The sequence below is a fragment of the Podarcis muralis genome, chromosome 13, assembly GCF_964188315.1.
Source record: "Podarcis muralis chromosome 13, rPodMur119.hap1.1, whole genome shotgun sequence".
Taxonomy (NCBI): Eukaryota; Metazoa; Chordata; class Lepidosauria; order Squamata; family Lacertidae; genus Podarcis; species Podarcis muralis.
In genome coordinates this window covers 41,852,915-41,872,341 of record NC_135667.1, presented here as the reverse complement: position 1 = coordinate 41,872,341, position 19,427 = coordinate 41,852,915, and the positions used below count along the sequence as shown (strand labels likewise).

At 50.1% G+C, this 19,427-nt stretch overlaps 1 protein-coding gene across 2 annotated transcripts in view; it reads left to right on the top strand.

The window, feature by feature from the left end:
- GRN (granulin precursor) overlaps positions 1 to 19,427 on the top strand; it is a 35,697-nt gene that overhangs the window by 15,021 nt on the left and 1,249 nt on the right. For both annotated transcript variants that reach the window (XM_028701974.2, XM_028701975.2), the window contains exons 2-14: positions 1,769 to 1,928; positions 3,563 to 3,724; positions 5,395 to 5,479; positions 5,655 to 5,776; positions 8,559 to 8,697; positions 8,831 to 8,937; positions 10,097 to 10,229; positions 11,537 to 11,634; positions 13,257 to 13,496; positions 14,717 to 14,953; positions 15,109 to 15,336; positions 15,819 to 16,046; positions 17,459 to 17,698. In XM_028701974.2, coding sequence (XP_028557807.2) covers positions 1,769 to 1,928; positions 3,563 to 3,724; positions 5,395 to 5,479; positions 5,655 to 5,776; positions 8,559 to 8,697; positions 8,831 to 8,937; positions 10,097 to 10,229; positions 11,537 to 11,634; positions 13,257 to 13,496; positions 14,717 to 14,953; positions 15,109 to 15,336; positions 15,819 to 16,046; positions 17,459 to 17,698 — 2,179 coding nt within the window. The remainder of the gene's footprint in view (positions 1 to 1,768; positions 1,929 to 3,562; positions 3,725 to 5,394; positions 5,480 to 5,654; positions 5,777 to 8,558; positions 8,698 to 8,830; positions 8,938 to 10,096; positions 10,230 to 11,536; positions 11,635 to 13,256; positions 13,497 to 14,716; positions 14,954 to 15,108; positions 15,337 to 15,818; positions 16,047 to 17,458; positions 17,699 to 19,427) is intronic.

Genomic DNA, 19,427 nt, shown 5'->3' with positions numbered 1-19,427 from the left:
TTAAGAAGCGGGGGGAGTCGGTGGCAGAGAGAAGTCCAGACTCGGGGCAGAAGCTGAAGCAATGGAGGGCGAGAGGCAGAGATACTGTGTTTTTCGCTCCATAGGGTGCACTGGACCATAGGGCACACCTAGTTTCTAGGGGGGGGGGGGAATAAAGAATTTTTTTATTTTATTTCCCTAGCCCCAAAGAGCAAAGAAGGCAAGACAGCGAGCGGGATCCATCCCACTGGCTGTCTTGGCTTCCTCTTTAGCCACGCGCAACCTCTCCAGCTGGGAGAGGCTGCGTGCGGCTTCGTTTTTAGCCGCGGGGCTGGGGCGGGGGAAGTCCGAGCTTCCCTGACCCCAGCCCCCAGAACAGGTCCAGGAGCGGCGGCAAGATTGCGCGCAACCTCACCGCCGCTTGCGGGGCTGGTGGCCAGGGAAGCCTGAGCTTCACCCCCAGAACAGGCTGCTATCTGCAAGCCTTCAGAGCCTGGCAGGAACACCCGCCGTGCTCCGAAGGCTTGCGGATAGCTGCCTGGAGAGCGAGAGGGGTCCGTGCGCACCGACGCCTCTCACTCTCCAGGTTTCAGCGAAAGCCTGCATTCGCTCCATAGGATGCACACACATTTCCCCTTCATTTTTGGAGGGGAAAAAGTGCGTCCCATAGAGCGAAAAATACGGTAAGTCAGGCCGGTGAGAAAGCTGGGCTGTTGTCGTTGTCCCCACCCCTCTTCCTGCTGAGACTACTTCCCCTCCTCCCTGGTCTCCCAGGACCAGAAGAGACATGAAGAGGGAGAAGCAAGGACATGCAAGATGAAGGAGCCTCCGATTGCTTGGATCCAGGGGAGGAGGAGACAACTTAGGCAACAGTGGGAAGGCAGAGGGACATTCAGACTCCCCACAACTGCCTCACAGGGGCAAGATCTACCAGGACGATTCACTCTGCCCACTAGGCCTGGCCTCCTGAGTCCACCTTGTTTCCTTGAATAAAGAGTTAACTTCACTGACTCCCTGTGATTTGTTGCTGACCTGCTTTCTCACCAAAACAACTTATAACCAAACAGACAGTAATCCCCCGAAGATACATTAAAACCAAGAGGAAAGAGGAATACATTAGAAACACCCCACCCACTTCTAAAAAGCCACAGATAGTTAAAGGCCTGGTTATATTTCGCAGTGGGTTGTTGTTTAGTCATTTAGTCGTGTCCGACTCTTCGTGACCCCATGGACCAGAGCATGCCAGGCACTCCTGTCTTCCACTGCCTCCCGCAGTTTGGTCAAACTCATGCTGGTAGCTTCCAGAACACTGTCCAACCATCTCGTCCTCTGTCGTCCCCTTCTCCTGGTGCCCTCCATCTTTCCCAATAGGGAGTCTTCTCTTCTCATGAGGTGGCCAAAGTATTGGAGCCTCAGCTTCACGATCTGTCCTTCCAGGGAGCACTCAGGGCTGATTTCCTTAAGAATGGATAGGTTTGATCTTCTTGCAGTCCATAGGACTCTCAAGAGTCTCCTCCAGCACCATAATTCAAAAGCATCAATTCTTTGGCGATCAGCCTTCTTTATGGTTCAGCTCTCACTTCCATACATCTCTACTGGGGAAACCATAGCTTTAACTATACGGACCTTTGTTGGCAAGGTGATGTCTCTGCTTTTTAAGATGCTGTCTAGGTTTGTCACTGCATTTCTCCCAAGAAGCAGGCGTCTTTTAATTTCGTGACTGCTGGAAGACATTGACTTGCCTGTAATTAACCAACACCTGTCCTTTTCTCCATCTTTCTCTTTTCAGGTTCTTGGCCAAGATGCGGTGGGTACAGCTGTTTGTGTGCCTGGTGCTCGGAGGGTCAGCTTCTTCTCTGCAGTGCCCCGATGGCCATAGCTGTAAGGGATCCTCCGTTTGTTGCAAGCTCTCTGGAGAAGATGGATATTCCTGCTGTGACCAGCCTCAGGTGAGAACCAGATTTGCACCTTCCACAAGTAGGTGAAAAGCCAAGTCTTTGTCGCTCTCCCAACTTTGTTAAGGCAGAGCTGTTTCCCCCCTTCCATTAAATGCACCATTTTCAAACAATGGTTTATTTAAAGTACTTCTGGACATCAAAAAGATTCCAGAATGGCGCACAAATGTTTGTATAATGCATAAATACAAATTAAAACACGGAAGGAAGCATAAAAAAGCCCCAACAGGAAAAACAAATACCCCCAAAGCTTATATTTTTAATAGAAATAAAATCCTCACCCCACATATGAGCAGGAATGAGCTTGCTAAGCTCTACCCTCCCGTTTCACTATTTCCCTCTCCCTCTCCATGAGTTGAAGACAGGGTTCGAAATTAGCAGGGCGCCAGGTGCATTTTGCGCCTAAAGATTCTCCATTTGTGAGTGCCTCAAAAAGTCTGGGTGCCCTTTTTGCGCCTGGGTGACACTCAAGGATTACTGAAATGTGCTTTGAAGCCTTGAAGTAAACGTTAAGGACAGACAATATGTTAAAGAGTTTAACAGTAAAGAGTAGAGTGTTTTGAAAACTGAACTATGGTACCAATATTGTAAACACCAGATTAAACATGTGTTAACAATTTCTGATAAAAAAGAGCTATTAACAATGTGTCTCTTATGTGAATTATTAGTTCAAGCTTATCAGAATAATAAATAAAAAGTGTTGCCGACAACCCTCCCCCCCCCCAAATAGCGACTAGACATTCTGTTTTGGCACCTATAACCCAGGTCCCAGGAGCCATTTGGCGCCTAGGTTTTCTGTACCAGTTTCTAACACTGGCTGGAGGTAAAAGTCCACAAGTAAAATGGCTCCCTGCCACTTACTTGGCAGTGGAACTGAGCTTGCTGTTCCGGCTCACCCCACCTGTATGGGGCACATGCGCACCAATAGCACACCTGAATAGGATCAGAATTTAAACTGGATTTAAAAGAAGATTAGACAAATTCATGGAGGGCAGGGCTGTTGGCAGTGTTAGAAACTCAGATATAATCTAGGCACCAAATGGCTCCTTAAACCAAGGCTGCAGACGCCAAAACGGAATGTCCAGTTGCCATTTTGGGGCTCTAAAGTTTCATTTTTTCAAACAATGGACTGACTGATTCTCAGTGAAACATCTGGCTAGTTCAGATGACAACCTTGAGTTTCGGTTAAGAACTTTGAGAACTTAAAGAAGAAAAGTCACTTGATCCAGGGGACAGCTCTCATATATATATTGGTCTCTTCCAACTAGACGTTCCGATTTGGTGACCACAACCTTCATCTAAGGAGCCATTTGGAGCCAAGCTTATATATCTGAGTTTCCAACACTGAGTAGAACCCTAGAATCATGGGATCGTAGAGTTGGAAGGGACCTCGATAGTTATCTGGTCCAACCCCCTGCAATGCAGGAATCTTTTGCCCCCCCGTGGGACTCAAACCCACAACCCTGAGATTAAGAGTCTTGCGTCCTACTGACTGAGCTACGTGACACCTCCCTGCCCCCCACAGCTCTGGATCAGCTGTTTCTTCCAGGGAGGTCTTGGGTCTGTGTGGGTATCTGCATTGGGCCAGTTCTGCTTCCCCCTTTCCCACTTCTTCTTTCTGTTTTCAGTTCACAGCTGCCTCCCTGCGCATGTTCCCTCCGCAAGACAACTCTCTCCACCAGGTGGCGGAGCCCTCTGGTGTTGCGTGCTTAGACGGCCGTGTGTGCCCGGCGGAATACTCCTGCCTGCGTACTCCAGACGATGACTTGGCCTGCTGCCCCTGGAAAGAGGTGAGACACAGAAGAGAACAGGGGAGGGTGTTCCTGCAAGGCGCAGGTCTTTTTCCAGGACCGTTTCGGGATAGCCGAAAGGGACAGTTTCAGCCTCTGTGTCCCACACCTCGTAGTCTCAGCCTGCCTTCTTCCCTTTTGTGCTCCGTGCTGAAATAAACCTCAGAACAGATGTTCTAACACTTAATAGATCTCTGTTTCCATTTGGACCCTGCTCCTAACTGGGTGAGGGATGCGGGCGGCGCTGTTAAACCACAGAGCCTAGGACTTGCCGATCAGAAGGTCGGCGGTTCGAATCCCTGCAACAGGGTGAGTTCCCGTTGCTTGGTCCCAGCTCCTGCCAACCTAGCAGTTTGAAAGCACCTCAGAGTGCAAGTAGATAAATAGGTACCGCTCCGGCGGGAAGGTAAACAGCGTTTCCGTGCACTGCTCTGGTTCGCCAGAAGCGGCTTAGTCATGCTGGCCACATGACCAGCTGTACGCCGGCTCCCTCGGCCAATAAAGCGAGAAGAGCGCCACAACCCCAGAGTCGGCCACGACTGGACCTAATGGTCTGGGGTCCCTTTACCTTTACCTAACTGGGTGATTAAAAAGGAGAAGAAATATGATTTTCGTATTGAGCATCTCAGAAAGGTCTGTGCCAGAGTTTGTGGGTAGGGTGCTTTTTAGTTGTGAAGGCAGCAGAACCCTCTCTGAAATCTCTTCCTGTCCCCAGCCACGACTGCAAGATTTTTCAGTCAATCTCTCCTTTGAGTAGGTGAGCCACCAACCTTCTGAATCGACCTTGTGATCTCCGCTTAACCTGAGCACTGTGGAGCACTGAGCACAGAAAGAGGGGATGACAACTGACTGTAGTCCTGGAAAGGGGTGGAAGGAAAGCATCCCACTGAGTGACTGCAGCCAGCTACACGGCTGCCATGCCTCCCTGTCTAGTTCATGGGCAGACTTGAGTCCCCAACACCTCTCCTTAGAAAATACTCGCCCTGCTGTATACTCCAGGCAAAGGCAGGTTCCTTCTGAGCCTGCAATCACCACCCCCATCTCTTGTGCTGAATCTCTTTCCCCCTGACATTCGCCTCCTCTCCATAGCTGTCAACCGTCCCTTATTTGGCGGGAAACACCCTTATCCCAGCGCCGTGTCCCACTGCTGTCCCTTATTGATGATGTCCCTTAAATTTCCCGGGTTTCAAAGGAAGCAGCTCCTCTCCCTCCCTCCCTGCTGGCCAGGGAGGAGGGAGGCTCCAACTGTGTTGCTTGGCTGCCCGCCCCGCCCCCCTCCGGCCTCCTCTCACCAGCCTCGGCCCCCGGGAGCCCCTCCCTGCCGGGACTGGCGGGAGCCTCGGGCCCTTCTGCCGCCATCCTCCTCGCGGCCGCTGAACTGAGCGTCTCTGCCTGGGGTAGCATCTTTGTAGCTTGGACTTCGTTTTGCGCGAAAAGTGGTTGCTGCTTGTAGTTATTTAATTGCAGCGTTTCATCAGCTTGAGCAGCAACCTCTGGAAATGAAGGGCTAGAAACCGGCGCTGCTCTCCAAAATTATCTGGTCCCTTTTAACTTTGTATTTCAGCTGGTTGACTAAAATCACTTATTTTGGCTGCTGATCCCTTATTTTTGAGGCTGCTGGTCCCTTATTTTCAAATCTGTAAGTTGACAGCTATGCTCCTCTCTTACAGGGCATCTCCTGTGCTGGCGGTCACTATTGCTGCCCCCTTGGCTCCCGCTGCAGTCCTGACGGAAAATCCTGCTCTAAGAGTGAAGGTACCTTGGGGCAGGGTGATGGAAAGGAGAGAGGGGTGGTCACAGCCGGAACAATGAACTGCGAAACCTGGCAAGAAGAATTATCCAACTATCCCAGTGGCTTCCTCTGAATGCTTTTCGAAAATCGGCTAGAACTTACTTTTAACATGGATTTTCTGTTGCTTTTGGCTTCTAGCTCCAACCTTTCCTGCCAGAGTCAGTGCTGTTCAGTGTCCAGATGGGGAATCGGAATGCCCAAATGAGTCTACTTGTTGTATGATGCCCGATGGAGTCTGGGGGTGTTGCCCGATGCCTGAGGTATGGGGGCCTGGCAGATGGAATCGTAGGGTTGAAAGGGACCCCCAAGGGTAATCTGGACCAACCCCCTGCAATGCAGGAATCTCAGCTCAACACGCACCACAATTGCCTCATTATGTAAATCATGTTCAGAACACCACAACACACACGTAACTGGCTGGAAAGTAACATAACATTACAGTGGTACCTCGGGTTACATACGCTTCAGGTTACAGGCGCTTCAGGTTACAGACTCCACTAACCCAGAAATAGTGCTTCAGGTTAAGAACTTTGCTTCAGGATAAGAACAGAAATCGTGCTTCGGCGGTGCGACGGCAGCAGGAGGCCCCATTAGCTAAAGTGGTGCTTCAGGTTAAAAACAGTTTCAGGTTAAGAATGGACCTCCGGAACGAATTAAGTACTTAACCCGAGGTACCACTGTATATATAATAAAACTGTAATTGTCATGTCAAAAAATTGCAACGCACGGTTCCTGGTGGCAATAACATATATTACTATTAACCTTCTATATGTTTTTATTGTCATAAAGTCCAAGGATAGTCAAGTCCAAAGATTGTCAAGTCCAACGATTACAATGTACAGTTCCTGTTGGCAATGCCATTTCATCCTGATATCTTCCTTCTGCATCACTAGCCTATAAAAATCAGTGCCAAAGAAGCTTAATTCTGCAGTCTATAAATGATACAAGCATCTTTCATTTGCATAATTTGTCCTTTTGTGGGTGTTTATATATATATATATATATTCTTCACTTGCTAGCACTTTGTGTCATTTTTGTTTTCTTGTAATCGCAAGCCACACTGAAGGCCTAACACCCCACTCAGCCACCTTTCTGGCTTCTGAGATTTTAACACGTTTCTTGTGCACTTTCAACCATATATGTACAGCTCAAGGGACTAGAAACTTGGTTTTAAAGTGAGAGATCTGGATTCCCCACCCAGTGTTCTGTTCTGTGCTTTTTCCCTGCAGATGCTTCTGCAACTCACAAAACACTTAGTATAAGCAAAAGCTGCAGAGAACAGTGTTTCCTCCCCCCCCCCCCAAAATCAAGGTATTAATTGATTTGATGTCTAGCCTTTGGGTGACTAACAATCTGAAAACCCGTCCTAAATTATTAAATCTTTAGCTTGCCTTTTTCCTGACCGCTAAAAGCCAATCTGATGGAAAAGCAGAGGCTTCTGAAAGGCTTGAGACTTTGTGGGAGCCACAGCACCACGACGGAGCACTCACTGCTGTCTGCCAGAGTAGACAATAGTGGTTGAGATCAGAGCCGGGTGGACTTCAGGCTCCCACCATCTGCTTTGCTATTGATTAGAACCCAAAGATCTGCCAGCCAGAACCAGACGCAAAAGGCCAGCACTTAACAATCAAAGAATTCTGAGCCCAGGAATGTGAGTAGCAGAACCGAACTGCGTCCCAGTCCGTCCACACACACAAAATTCAGTGGTGGCTGGTGCATGTTTGTGACTGGTAGGGCAGGAGACAAGGAGCAGCAGGTGGCGCCAGAGCCAATGCCAAGCAAAGCCAACTCGGTCTCCTTCTGTCACCATCTTGCTCTCTGGCGAGTTCTGCAAAGGCAGCACTGAGACTGAGGAGAAAGCAGATAAACCAGAGCTGCCCTCTGGAAGAGCGAGGTTGGTGGGGCAGTGCCCCTTCTACCCTAATGGGGCACCCTCCACAGAATACAACCCTGCCCCAACTTTCTGCACTTCAGCAGTTGTACTGGGAGTGTAGTTTGGTTGCTGCTGTTATTAAACAACAGAATAGGAAATCCTTGTTGATCTTCTTCCAAGTTGCCCCAGGATCTGCCTTTGGATCCCTCACTGCCTTGGGTCTGACTTGATTTTAAGTTCATGTCTTGAACAGGAGGTTGTGGAGCAACTTCTGGGTCACACCTTGAACCGTTGATACCAAGTGTGTCTGTGCGGCTTGAATCCCTGAAGATTCCCAGAGGGGAGAGTGGGTGTTATGGGGTAGCAAGACCCATTGGCTAGCTGGGGGGCGGGGAGGAGTCTCTGCAATGCAGCAAGAGAGCAGGTGCACTATAGAACGGCTCCAGGTCGTGCAAAAAGAAAAGAAAAAGAAACTTGAAAAGAACCAGGGGGCACATTCGTGAGAGAATGCAAAAAGCAGAAATAGGTTCTCCAAAGTCCACATCTGTGAGAGTTTCATTATAGCTGAATGTATTATTATAGCTGGATGTGTTGCAGAACCGAAGCTCCTCCTTAAGTAATTATGCTGACACTTCTTAAAAAAACCTAACTAAATATTTTTTTTAAAAAAAAGACTCAAGAGAAAGCCATTACGAACTCAACATCTCAAAGACACAAGTGCTCTTGAACTTTTCTGAAGCCATTGGCAAAAGAGTTTGTGTAATATAGCTGCTAACAAGCTCTGAGGTGGTGCTTCTTGAAGGGAAAATAATGTGTTTGCCGATGTACTTGTGAGGAGATAACTTAGAAATAGGACCAGGTAATTGAGGGGTGTGTGTGTGTGAGTGAAGCAAGCAGCAAATCAAATCAGGCAGGGATGGGAAACCTGTGGCTGTTATCCGTGGTCATTGGACTACACCTCCCATCATCCATGCTAGACTAGAAACTTGTTTGGGTATAAAAGGCAATAATAAAAGCACAATCTTTGGGATACACGATCAGGGTGGCTTACAATTAAATATTGAAAGAACCATGAACCCCTAAGCTAACAGCAACATGAAAATTCAAATAAAACCAGTTGAACTAATTTTGGGCTTGCTGTCACATTCCTCGCCTCTTTCTCTCCCAAGGCATTGTGCTGTGAAGACAAGATCCACTGCTGCCCACACAACACAACTTGCGACCTGCCACACGCACGGTGCTTTGCAGCCTCCGGGGAGCACCCTCTTCGGAAGAAGTTCCCAGCGAGCAGGCGAGCGCTTCTGTTGGGTACGGAACGGGGAGTGAAGGATGGGGTGGACTTGGAGTTGCTGCCCATTCAGTGCAGCAGTTCTTCATTCCCCTTCTGACAAGGCAGCGCATCCTACCCTCTTAAATTCCTGTCTCTGAACCTCCTCTGCAGATTCACCTCGGAACAGTCTCTGCCCAGGTAATCAGTCCAGCTGCCCGGATACAGACACCTGCTGCATTCTCCCGACGGGCCAGTATGGCTGCTGCCACCTACCCAATGTAAGTATCAAATTCAGAAAGACAACTGGATTGTGTGGGTTCAGTGGAAGGGGCCAGTATTGCTAGGCCTGCGGCTCTCGCTAAATTCAGATTGTGGCAGCTCTGTTTTCTGACCAACATACAGTGGAACCTTGGTTCTTGAACTCAGTCCGTTCTGGAAGTCCGTTTGACTCTTGAAACTGTTCGAAAACCAAGGTTTTGCGGAGTCAATTTGTTCATCAACTAAGCTGTTCAAGAACCAAAGTTCCACCGTAATTTGGATTTTGGCCGTGGGGGTGAAGCAAGAAATCACCTCCCTCTTTTACTTGCGCACTTCCCTGAGGCTTGTACACCACTATAGCACTGGGCGATGCCTGGTTTTCGACACCGCGATTTATCACAAGCTGAACTTTGCGATATACCAATATACAGTGGACACAAGGGTTGCGAACATGATCTGTGCGGGATGCACGTTCGCAACCCACAGCGTTCACAAACCGCATATGCGCACGCGCAGATTGCGATTCGGCACTTCTGCGCATGCGTGACTGCCGAAACCCGGAAGTAACCCGTTCCGGTACTTCTAGGTTTCAGCGGTCCGCAACCCGAAAAAACGCAACCTGAAGCGGCTGTAACCCGAGGTATGACTGTATCACAATGTCTGAAATAAGGACAGAGCATTGTAGAGGCATTGGCTGGCTTCACGGTTTCCCCCACATTTTGACTTTTGCACGGAGCATACACACACACACACATAGTGATTCGCGACACATTTCCAGGTCAAAAATTATGAAACCATGATATGGACTTCAAACTGATTTTGGACGATATATTGCCCAGTCTTACTCCAGTCTTACTCCACTCCCAGCAACACAGATCCACCAGTGCAGCTTCTTCTGAGGACCTTGACACCCCCTCCACTTGATTCATTTTGGGGGAGCTTTGGGGTGTCTGTTGGCCCTCTTTTCCGTGAAGCCTTGCTGTAAATTAGCACTTGTCCTCTGGGTTGCTGCCCGTAGCAGCAAGATATGGAAAAGATGCAGCCCTCAAACCAGAAGCATGGGTTGCCATGTTTGGCATGAACTGGTGCCCTCCAGCCCACCCTACGTCCCAAGCTAGGCAGATGCAGGCAGTGCCGTTCTGGATCTGATGCCCACAACCTTTCCTCGCCTTCTGCCAGGCTGTCTGCTGCAGCGACCACCTTCACTGCTGCCCACAGGGCACCAAGTGTGACCTGGAGCACTCGCGATGCACTATGACCCCGCAGAGGTCATGGCCCATCTTGCACCTCGCTACGGACCTCCGCCAAACAGGTGAGGCAGGACTCGGTGTGTGTGTGTGTGGGGGGGGGGTATTCTGCAAAGCAGCAAGGGAGGCGAAAATCTGTGCCTGCATGTGTTATGTCGAATGGGGATAGCTAGCATCGTGGTGTCAGAAGTGGTTGGGAGGTGTAGGTCAGCTGCTTCAGGAAGGTACCAGGTTGGCTGCCCAGGATGTAGACTTTGGGAGAGGGGCTGCTGCTTATTGGAGGAGCATCTGCCTTGCAAGCAGAAGGTCCCAGGTTCAATTTCTGGCATCTCCTGCAAGAAGGGCCTTTACACTCACCAGAAGCTCGGCCCTGCCCTCGCCGGTCCTGGGAGGAGCCTTGAAAAAAGTCCCATACACTGAGACTTTGTTCCTCTTCATTGGGGGAAGATAGGAAGCCCAGAGCACTTGTTCTTTAGATATCCCTTTTATGAAGAGGCACGTAGTTAAGACCATTGATCCCCTACTGGTGAGGCTCGCTGACCTATCGGAAAAGCAAAAATTTGACCTATTCCTGTTAGGCAAAGATCAGAAGACGACCCGGATGGTCGCCAGATTCTGTGTACAGATCTGTAGGCACAGACCGTCTCCCAACTCAAACTAGTTCGTTAAGAAAATCCCCAAACTCGGTTCTATGGGTGACTCTGGGTCAGCTCGCTGCGGTGGTTTATTGTTGTACATTGTTTTTAAATTTATTGTTGTACATTGTTTCAGTTGTTTGTTTTCCTTCTGTGACTGTACCCCCAAGTGTGTTTTATAAGGTGGTCTCCGACCGTAATAAATTATCTATCTATCTATCTATCTATCTATCTATCTATCTATCTATCTATCTGGCATCTCCAGGTTAGGGCTGGGAGAGACCTGTGTCTGAAACAGTGGCGAGACACTCTCAGTCAGTGTAGACAGTCCTCAGCTAGATGCTCTAGCGCGGTGTAATGCAGCTTCGCTTCCTCTGCTCCTAAGGGAGCGAGACCAAAACTTGATACTCCTCAACCCTCATGCTGCCTTCCCCATACCAGCTAAGCAACACACTGGGCTTTGGGAAGGAGGTGCAAGGCTCTGGCAGGGTCCTAGAGCCCTCCCATCTCCTTCCTAAAGCTAGGAAAGCGCTACTAGGCTTTGGAAAGGAGGCAGGATGCTACTAGGACTCTGCCAGAACATCACACCTCCTTCCCAAAGCCCAGCACCTCACTGGGCAAGACAGGGGGGGGGGGGTTCAGGAGGTAGTCAAATGTTGCCAAGGGCTGCCCAAAACAGCCTTGAGGTAGGGCGTTCTTGGTTCCCATTCCGATGTGCCTGCCTCCCCTTCCTGTAGTCGGTGTTGTCCAGTGCGACGATGAGCACACCTGCCCAGATGGGAACACCTGCTGTCTGCGAAGCCCAGGCGAATGGGGGTGCTGCCCATTGGAGGAGGTAAGAGAGCGATGGATGAGGGGACAGGGGTGCAGATGGTCCCAGGCTCAGGCTATGGCACCTACGGGGTCCCTTCTGAAATCCCACCGGTCAGTCCTGAACTAGGTGGACCAAGACATCTTCCTCTGTTCCTGCTGTGGGGCAAGGGTTTTGACTCATTCAAGTCAGGAAGTGGCCATTGTGGGGGGACAGGACAAATCCTATAGTTTAAGGTTACCAGTTCCCCCCCCCCAATGAATCCGGGGACACTTTTCAACTTCCTGCTAAATAGATGGATTTTGTCTCTCCTTGTCAGGGGACTGATTTGTAAATCCGGGGACTGTCCCCAAGAAACGGGGACGTCTGGTAACCTTACTATAGTTTTGCCTGTGGAAGGGTACCAGGCCTTGTCCCCGATACCTGCTGTTAAAACCGTGGTTTCCAAAGGGGGCATTATTGCCCCCTGGAGTTAGGGGGCACTAAGAGGCAAGGGGGTGGCAGGGGGCGCTGGAGGTGTAAATGACTATCAGACTTGGATGAAGCTGATACCCAGTGACACCAGCTTCTCCATTTTTGTCGAACTAATTGAACGAAGTAGTTTTCATTGGATTTTGAACAAATGTGTAGCAGGTGGTTACTGCTTTCAATGTTACTGTGTTGCTTACTATGTTCCTTAGTGAGTAACCGCTGTTCTGAATGTTTTTATATGGTAGGGGTAACTGGCAATCATCATCATTATCATTATTTATTATTAATTTATACCCCACCCATCTGGCTGGGTTTCCCCAGCCACTCTGGGCAGCTTACAGAACATAAAAAATTGTGCAACATTACACATTTTTAAAATTTCCCTATACAGGGCTGCCTTCAGATGTCTTCTAAAAGTCTGGTAGTTGTTTATCTCCTTGACATCTGATGGGAGGGTGTTCCACAGGGCGGGCGCCACTACCAAGAAGGCCCTCTGCCTGGATCCCTGTAGCTTTGCTTCTCGCAATGAGGGAACCGCCAGAAGGCCCTCGGCACTGGACCTCAGTGTCCGGGCAGAAGGATGGGGGTGGAGACACTCCTTCAGGTATACTGGGCTGAAGCCGTTTAGGGCTTTAAAGGTCAGCACCAACACTTTGAATGGTGCTCAGAAACATACTGGGAGCCACTGAAGATCCTTTAGGACTAGTTACAGTGGTACATCAGGTTAAGAACTTAATTCGTTCTGGAGGTCTGTTCTTAACCTGAAGCAGCGCTTTAGCCAATGGGGCCTTCCGCTCCCACTGCGCCGCTGGAGCACGATTTTCTGTCCTCATCCTGAAGCAAAGTTCTTAACCCGAGGTACTATTTCTGGGTTAGTGGAGTTTGTAACCTGAAGCGTATGTAACCCGAGGTACCACTGTATATGGTCCCAGCGACTGCTCACAGTCACCAGCCTTGCAGCTGCATTCTGGATTAGTTGTAGTTTCTGAGTCTCCGTGGGACCCAGGGGATGGTGGCCTGAAAATGTTCAGGAACCTCTATGTCGAAAAGGATCTCTGCTAGCTGGGCTGGTGGGGAGGGGTCTTTCTTCCATGGCTAGGTGGCAGCCTCCTTGTGCCCTCTCTGTGTCGACTGCTCCACGAATGAACCTGAGAGCCTTCCGTGTCCTTTTCCAGGCTGTCTGCTGCTCAGACCACGTCCACTGCTGCCCAAAGGGCTACACATGCAACGTGGCCGCGGGGACCTGCGACGAAGGCGGCAGAAGCATCCCGTGGCTGGCGAAAGCAGAGCCACGCTCCCCGCCTGCGAGCTCTGCGGGCACGGCAGTGCCGTGCGATGCCCACACGGAATGCCCAGAAGGGCACACCTGCTGCCGCCTGTCATCGGGCGCGTGGGGCTGCTGCCCCTTGCCAGAGGTAAGAGGAGGGTGGGGCAGGTCCCATCTCTTCCTCCCTGCCCCGAAAATTGGGTATTCTCCCTGGGCCGGCTAAATCAACACTCACTGCCACATGCCACAGTGGCCCGTGCGCTCCAAGTGTCTTGGCTGTGGAACGGAAAGGGGGGGAAGTGGGTTCAAGCCTGGCTGCGCTGGGAGTGTGCTCATGGCCGGAGTTTTGTCTGTAAAATGGGAACAAGCGGAGCCCATTTGTTGGGTGAACAGCAGATTGCATAATGCCGTTACCCAGCAAGGAGGTGCATCTTGACAACTAGAAACCAGTGGCTTTTGCTCGGTGAAATTCAGTCTCCCCCTCGCCAATCGCATGCACACGAAAGCTCATACCAATAACAAACTTAGATGGTCTCTAAGGTGCTACTGGAAGGAATTTTTTATTTTTGCTTGACTACGGCAGGCCAACACGGCTGTAACCTGCCCTATGGTTTGTGTTGCAGTCAGTGATATTTCTAGGCCCCTTTCTTTTCTTGGGCTCCTTTCCCTCTCTACTTTCCCAAGCCTTCTCAGTGTCGAAGCCCAAAGCGCCTGGAGAAAGAGGGATATGTGGGGAAGTAAAATATGGGCTGGCACGTTTTCAGCCCAGCTCTCTCCCCTGCGTTTCCCATTTAAATTGGTTCTCCCACTTTTTACAGGATGGCAGCAGCTCCTTAATCTGATGCAATCCCATCTAATTTGGTTCTGGCTTCGCATTTGGCAGCTGTGGGTGCCCAGTGATTTGCTAGATTAGTGATAATTTCATTACTTTATCCCGATGGATCGGGAAGGGAATCTTCTGCCCTTACATGCCATCTAGCACTTCCCCTGCACAACTGCTCTGTCTCTAGGGCTTCCAACACATTTGGAAGAAAAATGTGAGGTGTCATTAGCAATGAAGGAGAAACTCATCTGATCAGTGCCCCCCCCCCAGCATATAATGCCGTTTCCCCCACCCCATGCATTCTTTTGAAAAACCTACAAAATCAGCCTGTAATTTCAAGCTGAACAGGAGTAGGCTATTCCGTTGATTCCTGTAGCATCGTTGACTTGGGTCTCCAATCAAAATCCCATTGAAGACTTGGTGAGACCAGAGACCCTGCCACCGTTTACAGTCAGGGATTGTAAATCCTGTCCCCGATTCCTTCCAGGCTCACGAGTTCCTTCCCGACCCACCCACCCACCCCCTCTGCTTTCCCCTCCCCCCAGGCCATCTGCTGCAAGGACGGCTCCCACTGCTGCCCTGCCAACTACCAGTGCAACTTGTCGGAAGGCACTTGCATGAAGAACGGAGGCAGCATCCCTTGGCTGGAGAAGAAGCCGGCCGTCGTTGGCTTCGCCTCTTTGAGCAGGAACGTGAAATGCAACGAGGAGTTCAGCTGCGCAGATGGGCAGACGTGCTGCACGGCCGGAGCGCTGGGCTGGGCGTGCTGCCCTTTCCCACAGGTACGTCGAGCGGGCGGGTTTGTCCCCGAAATGTGTGTGTGTGTGTGTCATGGTGGCAGCGGTTTCCTTACGGGTAAAGAGTGGTTGATTTGGGGAGCTGCCTATAGGCCCCTGAAGAGGAGTGAGTCCTCACCCTTCCTTCCTTTCCTCTGCAGGCCGTCTGCTGCTCTGACCAAAAGAATTGCTGCCCTGCGGGCTACACCTGTGACGTGGAACACGGCTCCTGCGTCCAAAGCAGACAACCTTCCCGGCAGGTCTCGATGGCTCTCATTCAGCTGAGGGAGGTGAAGGACATCAGGTGTGACGACAAGGCGAGCTGCCCAGACGGGCACACCTGCTGCCGGATGCCCTCGGGCGAGTGGGGGTGCTGCCCTTTCCCAGAGGTAAGCTGGGGTGGCGGAACAAGTTGCTATCAAGTGTGAAACTAAAGTGACCGTGCTGTTCTGTGCAGTTCAAGAAAAACCTAACTTGAATTCTTCTTTTTAAACAAAGGGGAATCCTTCACCTGCTGTAATATGCCTTTGTGGCAGGCAATGGTTCTCAAAAGAGGAACCTCTTTGGTGGCTCACCTTATCCCCATTGGCCAATCCCTGTGTTTTCTTAAGATGCTTCCAGCCGGGAAAACGGTTCCTGGGGTTCAGCCCTTGTAGTCATCGTCTCCTAAAGAGCTGGTGCAGCGTAAGGGGCTGAGCTCTGACCCCAGGAAGTCCCAGATTCAAATCCTGCTCCTCTTTCTCGGCCTCTTGTGAATTCACAACGATGCCCGAGGCCAGTGGTTCTCAAGACTTTTTTTGTCGTTTTGGTCTCTGATCTGTTAAATCTTGCCAGCTCCTATTCTTGTATCTCTCTCCTGTCTCCCTTGCAGGCTGTCTGTTGCCCAGACCGTGTCCACTGCTGCCCCAAAGACTACACTTGCGATCCAGGTCAGAAAACCTGCCAGTCGCCGCAGCACTCTCTGCCTTGGGTTCCCAAGCATCCTGCCGGTGTGACTCAGAACCATGGCATCCGGTGCAATGACACATCCAGCTGCGAGGAAGGGCAGACCTGCTGCAGGGATGTCTCGGGCGGGTGGAGCTGCTGCCAGCTACCCAACGTGAGTGCAGCCGGGGCTTTGCACAAACTTAACGTGGGTGGCGCTGTGGGTTAAACCACAGAGCCTAGGACTTGCCGATCAGAAGGTCGGCGGTTTGAATCCCCGCGACGGGGTGAGCTCCCGTTGCTCAGTCCCAGCTCCTGCCAACCTAGCAGTTTGAAAGCACGTCAAAGAGCAAGTAGATAAATAGGTACCGCTCCGGCGGGAAGGTAAATGGCATTTCCGTGCGCTGCTCTGGTTCGCCAGAAGCGGCTTAGTCATGCTGGCCACATGACCCGGAAGCTGTACGCCGGCTCCCTCGGCCAATAAAGCGAGATGAGCACCGCAACCCCAGAGTCTGTCACGACTGGGCCTAATTGTCAGGGGTCCCTTTACCTTTACCTTCTGCCCAGGTGCCAGCACAGAACGCTGAAGCGAAAGCATGCCAGGGCACTGGGCGACTGACTGACATGCAGGAGGCAGCCTTGGACGATGTGATGCTGGAATCGACTCTGATCTATTAGGGCAAGAGGCTTGGACAGAGGCAGTGAGCAGGGCAAAGCACAGAAAAAGATAGAGCAGGTGTGGGAGGCAGAGCCTGGAGGGTGCAGGGTGCTGGTCAGAGAAGAAGCAGCTTGGTTTCTTCAGGGTGTTGGGTGCTATTCCGGCACCCTTTGTGAACTCTGAGGCATGAGTTAGCTAACCTAAATGCTGTTCTGGGAAAAGCTAGTCCTGGCAGTAAATAAATAAATGTGTGTTTCACTAGCCAAGGGAGATGGCCCCAGCCTCCTTGACTCCTCCTCGCCCCCCCCCCCCCAGTAACCTGAAAACACACCCAAGCCAGTGAGAGCCAGTGTGGTGTAGTGGTTAAGAGCGGTAGACTCGTAATCTGGTGAACCGGGTTCACTTCCCTGCTCCTCCACATGCAGCTGCTGGGTGACCTTGGGCTAGTCACAATTATTGATGTCTCTCGGCCCCACTCACCTCACAGTGTGTTTGTTGGGGGGGAGGAAGGGAAAGGAGAATGTTAGCCGCTTTGAGACTCCTTCGGATAGTGATAAAGCGGGATATCAGATCCAAACTCTTCTTCTTCAACAACGCTGTCTCTACAGCTTTTAAGGTCTAAAAACTTGAGTTTGTGTAAAATGAAAGCGGAGATTTCTCAGGGTGCAAGTAATTCTTAAAAAGAGGCACAAATTTCAGCTTGTCAGCCATTCCCTTTTCCCCACCCCCTTGTTTTTGTTTATTGCACAGCATTTGGCCATGTCTTCTCCACTGGGGAGACGTTGTTTAATAACAGAAACTTGTATCCTTTTTAGCTGTTAAAAGCAAACCCCCTTTCACATGTGGGCAACTCTTTGGCCAGGCCATCGAGTGTTGTGGCATCAGGACAGACCCTGAGGACCAAAGCTTTTCTCTCTCTGCTTCTGCAGGCTGTTTGCTGCGAGGATCACAAACACTGCTGCCCCTCGGGCTACACCTGCAACGTGGCAGCTCAGACATGCGAGAAGCAGTTCTGGCCCAGGCTCCTGCCTGCAGGAGGTCTACTGAGTTCCTCGCGCGCCCCCACGTCCGGCCGGGATGTGTTGTGCGGTGATCAGCACTACTGTCACGACCACCAGACCTGCTGCAAGTCCAGCTCAGGCGGATGGGCCTGTTGCCCTTACGACAAGGTCAGTGGCAGTGCTGGTTGCAGGTTCGAACTGGTTAGCAGGGAGGACTTGTGTGTTTGGCGGGGTGCCGACTGGATAAGATTTTGAGCAGAGGTCACGGGAGGGTGGCTATCTTAGTTTGAAAGATCCTGAGAAGCAGGATCGATGGCTTAAAGGGAGTGAAACACGGAGGTAGAAAGCAGGAGGGGATTGTGGCCATTGCTGGACTATAACTCTCAAGTGTCCTTGACTGATGGCCAGGCAGGTTGGGAATCCCTTGTGTATATATCCCTTTGATTTCTTATATCTCATCACCAGCCATGTAAGTTTTCTTGGAAATTTTGAACAAAAGAGATTCCTGTGCAAATTTATTTTTATTTTGCTTGTGTTTACTAAACAAAGCTACAAAAAAACCAAACCGGCCACCTTTGAAACAGCCAATATCGCATTTCCAATTGGCATCCAATCACTGTTACCAGTGAAGTTATCTACCAGTAGATAAATCGCTGGAAAAATTTGCACTCTGCAGCACCGGTAATGATGTTCATGCATCATGCGATTTGAGTCTTGCCTTGCTTCTTGTTGTTTGGCATTTCTCCCTCCCATCCCTAGGAAGATACTCCTGTTCCGAAGGGAAGGGGGTATTATTTTAGTAATCTCAACGAAATATAAATTAAAATAAATGAGAAAGAAGAAAAAAGAAAAAATAAGAAGGGAAGAAAATAGTTACGCCTTGGAAGTCGAACAGGATCCATTCCAGAAGTCCGTTCGACTTCCAAAATGTTCAGAAATCAAAGCGCGGCTTCTGATTGGCTGCTGGAAGCTCCTGCAGCCAATCAGAAGCCCCGTTGGACGTTCAGCTTCCAAAAATAGTTTGCAAACCAGTACAGTCATTCCAGGTTTGCAACATTCGGGAGACAAAACGTTCGAGAATTAAGCTGTTTGAAAACCAAGATACGACTGTACATTAAAAAACCCTTTTAAAAAGTAGTTGAAAACAGCAATAAAATATACCGTATTTTTCACTGCATAAGACACACTTTTTTCCTCCTAAAAAGTAAGGGGAAATGTCTGTGCGTCTTATGGAGCAAATGCACTGGGCGGCAGAGGGATCCCTTGGCTACCACTGCAGGGATACCTCCGCAGTCGGAGCCATGGCTCCCGTCTGTTGCTCACTGTGAAGCCAGCAGAGCAAGAGCCGCTGAGCAGCTATCGTTCTTGCTCTGCTGGCTTCTCAGTGAAGCAGGATGAGAGACGGACGGGAGCAAGCAAAGTGAGAGCCCCCACTTTGCGCAGCTCTCACTTTGCTTGCCCATCCCTCCTCCTGCCTCGCTGTAAAGTATTGGTATTGTTAAGTTAAATGCTGGTCCATAGGAATTTGTTTTTGGTGTAGCAATTTAAAGCTTCGCTCCTATGTACACTGATGGCCAAAACAGTTGTGATGTTAAATGCCGGAATGCAAATTTACTTTAGTTAGCCAGGCTTGAGACTTAGCACCTGAAAGATCTGAAAAAACTGATGCTGATCCCTCAGAATTTGAAATATAGTCTCAGCTGTGGTACAGGGAAGCTGTGTCAGCAGCAATGGCAATTCTAGATAGTAATAGATTTTCTATAATAGACTAAAGAGATGGGAGTGTTGTGTTATTAGTAAAGGAAAGTCCTCCATTGCTTTAAATCAAGAAAAGCGAGAGCCGCTTACATGCTCTGCGCAGAATATATATTTTTCTTGTTTTCCCCCTCTACAAACT